The sequence below is a fragment of the Embiotoca jacksoni genome, unplaced genomic scaffold, assembly GCF_022577435.1.
Source record: "Embiotoca jacksoni isolate LCO1_2020_lvr unplaced genomic scaffold, fEmbJac1.0.p SCAF_90, whole genome shotgun sequence".
Lineage (NCBI taxonomy): Eukaryota > Metazoa > Chordata > Actinopteri > Embiotocidae > Embiotoca > Embiotoca jacksoni.
In genome coordinates this window covers 701,802-715,041 of record NW_027185448.1, presented here as the reverse complement: position 1 = coordinate 715,041, position 13,240 = coordinate 701,802, and the positions used below count along the sequence as shown (strand labels likewise).

At 42.1% G+C, this 13,240-nt stretch overlaps 1 protein-coding gene across 1 annotated transcript in view; it reads left to right on the top strand.

The window, feature by feature from the left end:
- LOC138193624 (nucleolar protein 4-like) overlaps positions 1 to 12,724 on the top strand; it is a 35,138-nt gene extending 22,414 nt beyond the window's left edge. Inside the window, exons 2-5 of the mRNA XM_069141759.1 lie at positions 879 to 1,031; positions 5,636 to 5,747; positions 9,354 to 9,460; positions 11,965 to 12,724. Coding sequence (XP_068997860.1) covers positions 879 to 1,031; positions 5,636 to 5,747; positions 9,354 to 9,460; positions 11,965 to 12,111 — 519 coding nt within the window. The 3' untranslated portion in view covers positions 12,112 to 12,724. The remainder of the gene's footprint in view (positions 1 to 878; positions 1,032 to 5,635; positions 5,748 to 9,353; positions 9,461 to 11,964) is intronic.
- The last annotated feature ends 516 nt before the right edge of the window (positions 12,725 to 13,240 follow it).

Below are 13,240 nucleotides of genomic sequence, written 5' to 3'. Positions count from 1 at the left end.
TAAATGTTATCTTTATGTTTGACAACAATTGGAGAAAGTTATCCTGGAAAAAAAGTGGAAAGCGTGAATGTAAAGTGACTGTTTGTTGGACGAGTCTCAATAACTCAAAGTAACTTTCAAGTCCGCCACCAAGAACGTTCTTCTTCTCTGGTGTTACTGGTTCAAAGGTCAAGTTGGTTTATTTATTTATTTTTTACATGCACGCACAACATCATTTAAAACAAAGTGCTGCAGAAACAGACTGAATTAAAATACGTCTGATAGACTTGAAACAATTCCGCTTCATTAAAAACAAAATTTATCAATTGAACTAAAATAAATGTAAAACAATATTAAACTAAAAACAACACACGAGGAACATACAAACTGTAAAGTGGTGACAACCAGCAGTCCAAAAATCCAAACACTCTTTATAGCTCCGCCTCCTTCTGTTGCAGTCCGGCTGACAATATTATATTCATGTTATTGACCTAATTTATTTCGGAGCACATCAGTGTGAGAGTCTCTGCTGTGTTTGTGTCCTCTGATCTCTGTGTGTCTTACTGGGCGGAGCTCCACCTCTCCTGCACTGAAGGTGGAGGGAGCGATGGGGAGTTCATTTGGTTTCTGGATGCAACGAGTCATCATGAAGACTTTGTTTGACGCATCAGTCGGTCGGGATGAATCCTCTCTGGGGATGTTTTTCTTTTGTTTTCATGGAATGTCCGATGTTTGAGGATGTTTGGATTTCAGTGTTTTCTTCTTTTGATGTTTCATTAAAATCCACTGAATCCCTGCAGAGGTTTAGTGTGTGAACTTTTACATTTTACCTTTTAAAGGCCAGTAAAACAGATCAAGAAGACGTTGACCGTCTGTCTTTCTCTCGTCTGTCTCTGCAGTGCGTGGACGGCGTCTCCGGCGTGGACTCGTCCCTGAAGCGCGTGGCGGTGGTGGAGGACTTCTTCGACATCATCTATGCGATGCACGTGGAGATCAGCAGCGACCCCGGCAAAGCACCGAAGCACGCCGGCCAGAAGAAGACCTACAAAGCGGTGAGCTGCGATTACATCACGTTTACATCACGTTTACATCACAATCACATCACAATTACATCATGTTTACATCACAATTACATCACCATAACATCACGATTGCATCACGCTTACGTCAACATTACATCACCATAACATCACGATTACATCATGTTTACATCACAATTACATCACCATAACATCACGATTACATCATGTTTGCATCACCACTATAGCATGTTCACTTCATATTTACATCACCATTTCATCATGTTTACATCAACATTGCATCATGTGCACATCATGTTTGCATTATGTTTACATCACCATTACATCATGTATACACCATATATGCATCATGCTTACATCGCCATTACATCATGTTTATGTCATGCTACATCATGTTTACATCATCATTAAATCATGTTAGCGTCATGCTTACATCATTATATAATGTATGCATCGTGCTTACATCATGTATATGTCAACATTCCATAATGTTTACATCACATACATCAAATATGCATCATGTTAACATCACGCTACCATCATGTTTACATCATATACATCACATATACATCATGTTTACATCACGTTACCATCACGTTACATCATGTTTACATCACGTACACATCATGTTTACATCACACATACATCATGTTTACATCACGTTACATCATGTTTACATCACGTATACATCATGTTTACATCCCGTTACCATCATGTTTACAGCATGCTTACATCACATATACATCACGCTACCATCACGTATACATCATGTTTACATCACGTATACATCATGTTTATATCACACACATCATGTTTACATCACACATACATCATGTTTACATCACATGTGCATTATGTTTACATCATGTTTACATCATGTTTATATCACACACATCATGTTTATATCACGTTACATCATGTTTACATCACGTATACATCATGTTTACATCACACATACATCATGTTTACATCACGTTACATCATGTTTACATCACGTATACATCATGTTTATATCACACACATCATGTTTACATCACGTATACATCATGTTTACATCACACACACACCATGTTTACATCACACACACATCATGTTTACATCACGTATACATCATGTTTACATCCCGTTACCATCATGTTTACATCATGCTTACATCACATATACATCACGCTACCATCACGTATACATCATGTTTACATCACGTATACATCATGTTTATATCACACACATCATGTTTACATCACACATACATCATGTTTACATCACATGTGCATTATGTTTACATCATGTTTACATCACATGTACACCATGTTTACATCATATATACATCATGTTTGCGTCATATACCTCATGTTTACATCACATACATCACATGTACATCATGTTTACATCACATATACCTCATGTTTACATCACATACATCACATGTACATCATGTTTACATCACATATACCTCATGTTTACATCACATACATCACATGTACATTATGTTTACATCACATATACCTCATGTTTACATCACGTTTACATCACGTTTATCTCTTCATGATTTGAGTCCAATGTTGTCAACCTGATCTTCTTCAGTTCCTCCTGTTGGTCGTCTCTCTGTTCCTTTTTGCTTTCTCATTGCCCTCCCCCCTCCTCCGTTTCACACCTCCCCCCTCCTACCCTCTTCTTGCACCCTCCTCCCTCCCCCGTCCTCCCTTCTCCCCCGACTCTCTCTTTCATAACTCCTCTTGTCCGTTGCCCAACCGGCCATCTCTCTTCCTCTTCTTTTGGTTTTCATTCCTCTTTAAGCGTCTCTGACCAACAGAAGAGACGAAGCGGTTTCATTGTCATGTTGCTCCGGTTTCAGTTTCACATCAGAAACTAACCACTCAAATCCAACCTGCTGCTGCTGCTTTGCTTCAGTAGCTTTTAGTCCGTTCATTGATTAGTTTATGAAGAAAAACATAACTTTGCAGGGAGGATTTTCTGTGTCTCGCATGGTCATGAACTGAACATCTCTGTCGATGATGTCGAGCTTCAGGGAATTGTGACCGATCTTTTTCACAATACTTTTACAGATTTGGAACAATTAATGAATCAATTGATAAAAAGAAAAAACTCAGGATAATAATTTTCAGCAGCAGCTTGAAGAAAGTTTAAAAATATAATTCTTAATGTCTGACTTTGAAGTAGAACTGAATTTAGATAATGAAATGTCAAACCATTTCAGAGGTCACAGAGTTTCTATTTGAGTGTGAAAACACGCTGTTATCCTCATCAGGAGTTTCTCTTCCGTTCCTCTCTCTCTGTCTTTTCTTTGTTATTTTATTATCTCCTTTTTATTCCATCTCATTAAATCTCATTAAATCCACCAACACTTCAGTGTTTACTGAACTGACGATGGCGGAAACAACATGAAATCAGATTTGACTTGTGGAGCTGAAACGAAACTGAAAGTGCCCCCCACCTCGCCCCCCACACACACACCGTAAAGTATGTACATAAATATTACACAGCAATACATTTTTGTTTCATCATGTGTACTACGGATGTCGTGAGTTGTATGATATTTAAGTGTACTTGTAAATGCAACCGGCCAAAACGTGCTCCTCAGTGTTTTATTTTGTATTTCAGTCACGTAACGACTCTCCTGCAGAGGGAACGTCCTCAGTTTTGTATCAGATCTATCAATGAATGTTGTTCACCGACATGTATACTTAATATGCATATTATTAACTTGATGAAATCTTCACTGTGACTTGCGTTTCATTACTTTGCTTCTGTACAGTATTTCTGTACACACACCGCTCCGCTGTCTCAGCTGCTGACGCTGCCCTCTTCTGGTGAAACTCCGCCATTACAGCTCTCTCAGACAGCAACACTTCACAGAGACTTCTGCTGCTTTTATTCTTTTCATTTTCCCTTCCTTCTACCTGATCTTCTTTTTTATTTCTGTCCTCTTTTCAAAAATATTTAAAACTTTATTCTCTGACTCAGATCAGGTCTTGTCCGTCCGTATGAGTACGTTATAGTTATAGATATAGATATGGCTCATCGCACTGCCACCGAAGGCTGTGAGTGACATTTGCCGTCGCTGTTCCAGCCTCCACACACACACACACACACACACACACACACACACACACACACACACACACACACACACACACACGGAGCAACCCCCCATCCCCCCTTCCACCCTTCCTCCTCTCTTCTTTTGTCTCTTTGTAAATGTTTGAATTTCTGATCTCGTCAGCGTTTCTTCTTCTTCTTCACGTTTTAAGACAGTTTGAAGCATCTGATGTGATTAAAATTTGTTATCTTCATCATGATATCATTGATAAAGAGGAAGATCAGTAATCAGCTGTTTTAGTTTGCGGTACTTCGACAGAGACTCCTTCTCTCTCACTCACAGTAATCTTAATTATGCTCAGTGCTGCTGAAAGGCATTCTGGGAAATGTGAGCAATTACGAACCGCAAAGAGCTATTTACATATATTTACATTTATAAATGAACAGGAGGGAACATACGTCCCGTCATCTGCGTGTGTGCGGCTCTGCAACACAAACAGACAGTATTTTATAATCTGAGTTTACAGTGTTACGTAACACACCGTGTGTTTGTCTGTCATATAAGCTGACGTTTATCCAAATCAATCACCTTTATTAACAGTGTTTGCTAATAATTCATGAACTCTATAAACCAAATCAAATGTTTCAGTGTTCTCTGTAAAGTTGAATTATTATGAATGAATGGTAACACAGTCTATGATTTATTATGAATTAATACCTCATGAAATCATCAGGAAGTAGCACGAGTTCAACGTCTTTCATTTGTCATCTCATGCGTGAACAACATTAATTAAAGCATTCATTATTGTAATTTATTAAACATGATCATGAAGAATTCTTTATCCAAACTTTTGGGCCAAGTTTTGTTTCTGTCCGATTTCCTGAATACTATGAATAAGACATGAACATAATAACTCAGACGTATTAATAATTGAAAAGCATTTGTTCTCACATTCATTGTTCGCTTACTACAGTTTAACCCGCATTTAAATTATGAAGCCTCCAGTTCAGATTCTGTCTGTCGCCATCTTTGACGATACTACGTCCCGTCCACCGATAGCTGTAACCTGACTGCACCACAGGCCTGTCAATCAAACAGACACGCCCCCAAAAACAGGTCTTCTTGAATCTTCTTTTCTAATGAATGAGGGATTATTTTCAGATGGACCTCCAGAAAACTAATAAGAAGGAGTGACTTTAGCTAACAACACCGAGATAACTGATGGACACATTTTATTCACTTTGGATTTGATGAGAGAAGTTGAATGGGAGTCTATGGAGCCGGAGGCTTTTTGGAGCCGACCTCTAGTGGCACTCGCTGGTATTGCAGCTGAAGACACTTCTGCATCAGAACCATTTTACAGACCTGAAGCTACGAACTCTTTTAGAAACAGTCTGTGGTTTGAACTCGTGTTACTTCCCGATGACTTCATGAGGTATTAACGCATGAATCGGTGATAATTCGTTCCCCTTTCAGTGAAGTGTCACTGACTAGATTCTGAAGTTTGTGTGTGCAGGACGATGGAACTGAAACTCCTCCGTTGTCTGTCTCTCAGATCGCCGAGACGTACGCCTTCCTGCCCAGAGAGGCGGTGACTCGCTTCCTGATGAGCTGTGGAGAGTGTCAGAAGAGGATGCACATCAGCACCACGGGGCAGGACTGCAAAGGTAGCAACTCCCAGAACCACACACACACACACACACACACACACACACACACACACACACACACACACAAAGTTCAGTCACTTCCTTTAAACTGTGGAGCAGTGAATGATGGGATGGAGGAGCGATGTCACACATTAAGGGGAGAGACAAAGTCTGAGGGGGCGGAGTCAGAAGCCTTCTTATATCTGCTGAAGAGACCAAATATCACGGTGCGTTCAAGAGCAACTAGAAAGTGGGAAAGTTCCATCTTAAAGTGGGGAAAAAAACAAACACCTGTCTCTGTTAACTCGAACATGTGGACAGATCACATTGACCTCCTGCGCTCCGATTGGTCCCTGTGATGTTCACATTGACGACAACGTCGTTTGTCATTTTTTCTGACAGCAGGAATAAAGCAGATGTTGTCTCTTGGTTGGCCCTGTTGCACTCTGGGTAATGTAGGCTGCAGGAAAGATGAAGCTGTAGAACAAAAATAGCTGACACGAGCAGAAAAAACGAGGGTTTATGATGACATGAGAATGGTGTCAACGGCTAAAGCTCCGCAAGAAAACAAATAAAATGTTGAATTATTCCTTTGACTGTATTTTTGTTTTTGTAAGTTTTTCTTGAACAGAAACAGGAAATACTTCCAGATATGATATCGAATGATACAGTTTATAGGCAGATATGATTCCTACAGCTGAGAGTCGAGATGCTGACATCTATTATATATTCATCATCAGACTCCTCTGCCAGCCCAACCCCCCCTTTTTTTATATGTCTTATGGGCACCCTGAAGGCCCCCACGCCTCCCCCACCCCTCCTCCCTCCCTCCTCCTCTCCAGCTCGTCCATCTCTCCATCCTCACATCCTGCTTCCAGCTCTTTTTCTTCTGTTTCCTCCCTCCCATCATCCCCCTCTGCACTGCTTCCACCTTCCTGTCCCATCCCCGTATCCCTCCCTCCCTCCCTCCCTCCTCTCTGCCGCCTTGCCTACCCTTCCCCGTGCCCTCTGTCCATCCCTCTCCCTCCCCCTCCTTCTTTTTTCCCCTCATCCCTCATTAAATAAAGGAGTCATTGGCGTGTCCTGTCTCTCTCCTCAATTAGCCTAATTAATGGCTTTTAACAAAGAAAATGGCCCAGGAAACGAGCTCCTTCTCCACCGAGTCGAGGGGGTGGGGTGTGTGTGAGTGTGTGTGTGGAAGGGGGGGGAGGGGGGAGGACCGGTACAGGGGAGAAGAGGAAGACGGAGAAAAACGCAGCAAAAGTAAATTCAAAAGATAATTTCACTCATAAAAAAATCGTCAGGGAACTTTTCTAAAAACAAAAGTGCAGAAAAAAATAATCCTTAAAGATATTAAAGCTGTCTGTGTTTTATTTCTGATTTGGAGCGAAGAACTGATTAATTCTGTTTTGTTTTTGTTTTTTTGGTCTGAATTTTTCATGATTTTGAATATTTTCTTACACTGTTTGTTTGGATCAGCCGGAGACTCTGATTTAAAAAGAAAATACAAAATGTAAAATGTACAGTGAAGGACGTTATTAATCAGAGGATGTAATAAGCAAACAAACAAACAAACAAACAAACAGTAAACAGCAGCTCAGTGAGTCTCAGAGAAAGAGAGGGCAGCTAATTGCCTTCCTACCCTGTGGGGGGCTGTCCCCTCCCCCCTCGCCCCCTCCCGACACACACACACACACACACACACACACACACACACACACACACACACACACACGACCTCATCGCCTTTATCACTATGTTGAAGTGACTCCCACTAAAGTTCAGCTGTGAATTATTAAATGCAATTAATCAGCGTGGACCGGGGCTCTGTTTAATTGACACTGTGTGTGTGTGTGTGTGTGTGTGTGTGGCGTGTGTGTGTGTGTGTGTGTGTGTGTAAAATGGAACAAAAAATGCTGCTGTGTGTTTTAAATGTTATAAAAAGCAGCAGAATGACTGGATGTATGTTAACCGGAGGGCAGTTTGCAGTTCAGTATGTTTAAAATGTGCAAAAGTACTTCTGACCATGAATCTAGAAACTCTCCGCTGGAGCAGTTATTAGATTGTGGAGAGCAATTACACGTTTTAATTCAAATACTGTAGATATATATGGGTCTGAAATATAAAGCTGAAGTGCCTTTAAGGTGTAATTACCACCAAGGGCCACTAGGGGCCGTCGCCGATGGACTCCCAATTAAAAAGCATCAAGTTCTCTCCTGAAATACAAAGTCAGTAAATGTCATCATGGAGTCGTTAGATAAACTCAGGTTTCCAGTATAAGTGGGCGGAGCGTAGTGTTCCCTAGCTCCTCCCCTCCAGATCGTCCAAATATGCTCACTTCTAGGTATATACGTTTTAGAGACACTGCTCACTCACAGGTAAATTTATCTTAAGATTTGATTCGTTTCACGTTTTTACCAATGTTTTTATTTGACTTTGTGTACATCTCCTTCATAAATGTATTATTAATATTATTATTTTAACCCTCCTACGGTTTTCATACGGTTCACTGTGGTTGATCAGTCGAACAGAAAGAGGTTCATGTGAACATGGAGATGAGCAGAGAGAGAAGCTCTTTGTCTGTCTCAGCCTCCAGCTCCACAGGGACCTCTAGTGGTCACCGTCCGACACAGCAGGAGGCTGCAGCTGGCAGGAACACAAAAAACATCAATATCGTGTCCTGGTGGAACATTTAGAAGTCAGACAGGGATGTTTTTAAAAAGCTGAAACTCAGAAGATGACATGTTGATGTAGCCGTCGATCATTTTCAGGTCCTCCATGTTTGTTTGTCTTGTTTATGTAAAACGGTCGAACTCAACAGTTTGTGTCCGAGTTAAAAAAATGTCTTTTTTAGAGTTGAACTTCAGAGGAAACTTGAGATATTTTACACGAATGTGAAAAACAGCGTTTGTTGTGTTCGTATTCGAACAATAATAAATAATCCACATTTATCGGGAAAAGTTTGAACCTTCAGATGAAATAAACACGTTTATTTTTCTGCTGTTAACAACATTCACATCGTCATCTTTTGTCTGATTTATTTAAACAGATAGAAACCAAAAGTTATGTCAAACTTCATTTGTACTTTTGACACAAAGTGCTCCACAATAAATACACAGTAGAAAATAGACTCTGTATAACTGCATTAAAAACTAAATCAGAATCACATTTGAAATTTGTAGTATTTAATTTGAATAACTGTGTCTGAAGAGAATAATTAGAAAACTGATATTGAATTTTTTTCATAATTAGATTGGAAATGACTTTCAATAAACTTGAATTTGAATGTTAAATTATATGAAATCACTGTTGTTGTTTTTTTACATTTTTACAGAAAATTCCCGTCTGTGGACTTTTAAATCCGAATCTCAGTTCAAAAATTCAGTTTACGAACTTCAGTTTCAGTTTGTGTCTCACATGGAGGTCTTTGAGGAATGAAAACACATTTCACGCCTGCAGCTCTGATACCGTTCGCATACGTAAACACGTTGAATACGATGAAACTGTTCAGAAAAGGAAGATTTAACCTCGAAGGGAAACAATAGTTGTGTTTCCATGACGAAAAGCTGCCCGGTAACCGAACACCGCCGCTTCCTCTCTCTTACGGCTCCTCTTCCTCTCCAGAGAACGACCGGCCGAGCTCGCTGGTGTCGGAGGTGATCGACTACAACATGCCTCTAACCACCACCTACCTGAAGCAGATGAAGCTGCGCTGCATGAGCAACCAGAAGGTAGGCGGATCAGAACCGTCCGCTCCGGGTGTTTCTGAGGGAGCACGAGACCGGCGGGGTGTTTGTTGTTGTTGTTGTTGTTGTTGTTTGTTTGTGGCGGGCGTGTGAGAGGAAACCGCCGAGACTCCGGGAGGAACCGAACTCCCACACGGCGTCTCGCACTCGCAATTAAAAACAAAAAAAATAAAACGTAATGAGACGAAGACTCGGGAGTTTCAGTCCGACGCTCGCTGAGGTCGGCGGACCGAAACCATCTTCTGCCATTAAGCGCCGAGCCGTGTTATTTTTATATTCAGCGCACTGAGAGTATATTTAACTGGATGCTCATTTATCTAAGGAAGCGGTTTGACGAGTAGGAGGAGAAAAACAACAGAAGTGTTTTTTCCCGTGTGTGCAGAGTTAGAAAGATAATTGTGATGCCGTCGGTCACTTTGCATCACTGGATGAAATCTCACATCGAAGTAGGTCATTCCTCATCAATTAACCTCCAACTACATGAATTCACTGAACATTCAGCCCTGAAAATGTGAGAAAACAGTTAAACTGCTCTACAAAAGTTCCCTCCAGCCAATTTAATGTATATTTTCCCCCAATTTGCTATTTAAACAAAAAAAAACAAAAAAAAAAAGATGTCAAATGGAGAAAAGCTGAATTTCGTGTGAGAGCAGAACTTTCAGATATTTTTAAGTACATTGTGTGTGTTTATGTGCAGAATGACTTTTTTTTCTGCTTTGTTGTCATGGTGACGAAAATAATCACCTTATTAAGGACAGACAGACTTTTTATTGATCCTGATTCTGTCCGTCACCATCTTGATAATTCGGAGCGGTTTGGAGCAGGAAGTGACCATATTTGGAGTGTGGAGAGAAAAAAACTTGGTGAGGGAAGATCAGCTTTGTGTGTCGCTGGCTGGGCTGAAGGTGTGTGTGTGTGTGTGTGTGTGTGTGTGTGTGTGGGGGGGGGGGGTGATTGGTATATTCCATATTGTTCCCTTCACACCTCCACCATCACTTCACCCTGCACTGCTGTGGCTATCAGTACCACACACTCGCTGTCAGTCATACTCCCCGTGTGTGTGTTAGTGTGTGTGTGTGTGTGTGTGTGTGTGTGTGTGTGTGTGTGTGTGTGTGTGTGTGTGTGTGTGTGTGTGTGTGTGTGTGTGTGTGTGTGTGTGTGTGTGTGTGTGTGTGTGTGGAGATAACGGGTGGGGGAATGGAGGGTTTGTTCCAATTAAGCCGGGCCTCTGAGCGTCGAGTTAATTAGCTGAGGAGAGAGAGACGCACACTGAAGTGCCAATTTACACCGGAATGCCAATATAGCTGCTACACACACACACACGCACACACACACTAACACACACACACACACACACACACACACACACACACACACACACACACACCTTACCTCTGTGACTCCGGCCTGTTTGGTGACATCACGTCAGAGCCGTTCTAATTGGTTCACGCCGATACGCGTCTCATTATCGCCCTCGTGTGAGAATCCAATAAAGTACGAAACCAACGTTATTTTTTATTTCTCTTATTGTTGCACATAAAAAAACAACAACCGACCTTTCACCCTCCGTTTGTCTCCCTCGTCACGTGACATCGGTGCCGAGCGGAGGATCGGCCGGACGAGTTTGACCCTTTAAACTCTCGCTGAGTTTGCAGTTACTGTTTTAATTTTCACGAGTCAATCCGGATGTTTGTGTTAAAAAACGAAGTCGCATCGATCTGCAGCATCAGAAAGTTGTGATGGATAAAATATGTCGGAGGCGCTCAGCTGGAGTTCAGATCATCGGCTCGTTATCAATTAGTTGAGAAAAATCAATCAATAATGAACGTTGCAATTTTTTTTTTATTCTTGAGGTTATTAATTAAGTGAACATTAGTGTCTTCAGAGCCTCCGTCATGAACCTGAGAGAGTGAAGACGTAAATAAAGCATATTCAGGTTATAACTGTAAAAACTGTAAAACTTCAAATGGAAAGCAGGATAGATGATAAAAAGCTAAATGTTTTTGTCCAGCAGGAGGCAGCGTCACATGACTGAGTATTCACTGAAACAGCACTATTATCTCCATATATACATTTACACGTTTATTTCTCAAACCAGGATGTTTAACACACTTTATTTAAAAATAATAATAATAATCGTCTGACCGTGATGTCATCGTTCAGTTTCTGTGAGCAGTTTGTTTCAAAGTAAACGAATCAAACACGTCCTGGAACTTTATGATGTAGAAAAAGTTTTCCAACAGCTGTTTCAGTCAGATTCTCTTTTTCTACTTCGTGTGCAAAGTTGAGAATTAAAAGCTTTGTTGTTTTTACACAAACACTAATAAACATTCCCTTGTATTTACTCTATTTATTTTAAGCTTTGTAACATTTCCACCAAAAAATTCTTCCTCCTCCTGATCTTCCTCTTCCTCCTCTTCTTCCTCTTCTTCCTCCTCCCCCTCCTCCTCCTCCTCCTCCTTCTTCTCCCTGCTTGTTCCTCAGACCAGACTGTCGCTTCATTCCCAAAGCCACAACAGTTCAAGATGAATTTTAAAATGTGTTTCATTTATGTGTGTGAGTGTGAGTGTGAGTGTGTGTGTGTGTATGTGTGTGTGAGTGTGTGTGTCTGTGTGTGTGTGTGTGTGTGTGTGTGAGTGTGAGTGTGTGTGTGTGTGTGTGTGTGTGTGTGAGTGTGAGTGTGTGTGTGTGTGTGTGTGTGTGTGTGAGTGTGTGTGTGTGTGTGTGAGAGAGACTGTGATTATAGTGTAGGGGCTCAGAGGAGCAGAAGTACAGACAGGAATAGAGGAGCAATGACTCACTCACCTATAGAAATAACATAGGACATGAGGGAGCATGAGGTTCAGACCGTCTGTGTGTGTGTGTGTGTGCGTGTGTGTGTGTGTGTGTGTGTGTGTGTGTGTGTGTGTGTGCGTGTGTGCGTGCGAGTGTGAGTGCGAGTGTGTGTGAGTGAGTGTGTGAGTGTGTGTGTGAGTGTGTGTGTGTGTGAGTGTGTGAGTGTGTGTGTGTGTGTGAGTGAGTGTGTGAGTGTGTGTGTGCGTGAGTGTGTGAGTGTGTGTGTGCGTGAGTGTGTGTGTGCGTGAGTGTGTGAGTGTGTGTGTGTGTGAGTGTGTGAGTGTGTGTGTGTGTGTGTGAGTGAGTGTGTGAGTGTGTGTGTGCGTGCAGGACAGCTGAATAGCATTCTGTAAAAAAAGAAAAAGAAAAGACGGTTGTAGTCTTTTGTCTGTGTTGTTCTTCTGAGGGAGGAAGAGGAGAGAGGGTGAGGAGGGAGGAAGAGGAGTGATGAAGGAGGATGAGGAGGGAGGGTGGGTAGGGAGGAAGAGGAGCGATGAAGGAGGATGAGGAGGGAGGCTGGGGAGGGAGGAAGAGGAGGGATGAAGGAGGATGAGGAGGGAGGCTGGGGAGGGAGGAAGAGGCGCGATGGGTGAGGAGGGAGGAAAAGGAGTGATGGGTGAGGAGGGAGGATGAGGAGAGAGGGTGGGGAGGGAGGAAGAGGAGCGATGAAGGAGGATGAGGAGGGAGGGTGGGTAGGGAGGAAGAGGAGCGATGGGTGAGGAGGGAGGAAAAGGAGCGATGGGTGAGGAGGGAAGATGTGGAGGGAGGGTGAGGAGGGACGTTCGTACTTTTACCCGGGAGACAAAAACGAGCCAAAAGAAGCCCGAAGATGAAGAAGGGAAGAGGAGGAGGAGGAGGAGAAGGCGGAGGAGGAGGCAGAGGAGGAGGAGAAGGAGGAGGAGGAGGAGGAGGCGGAGGAGGAGGAGGATG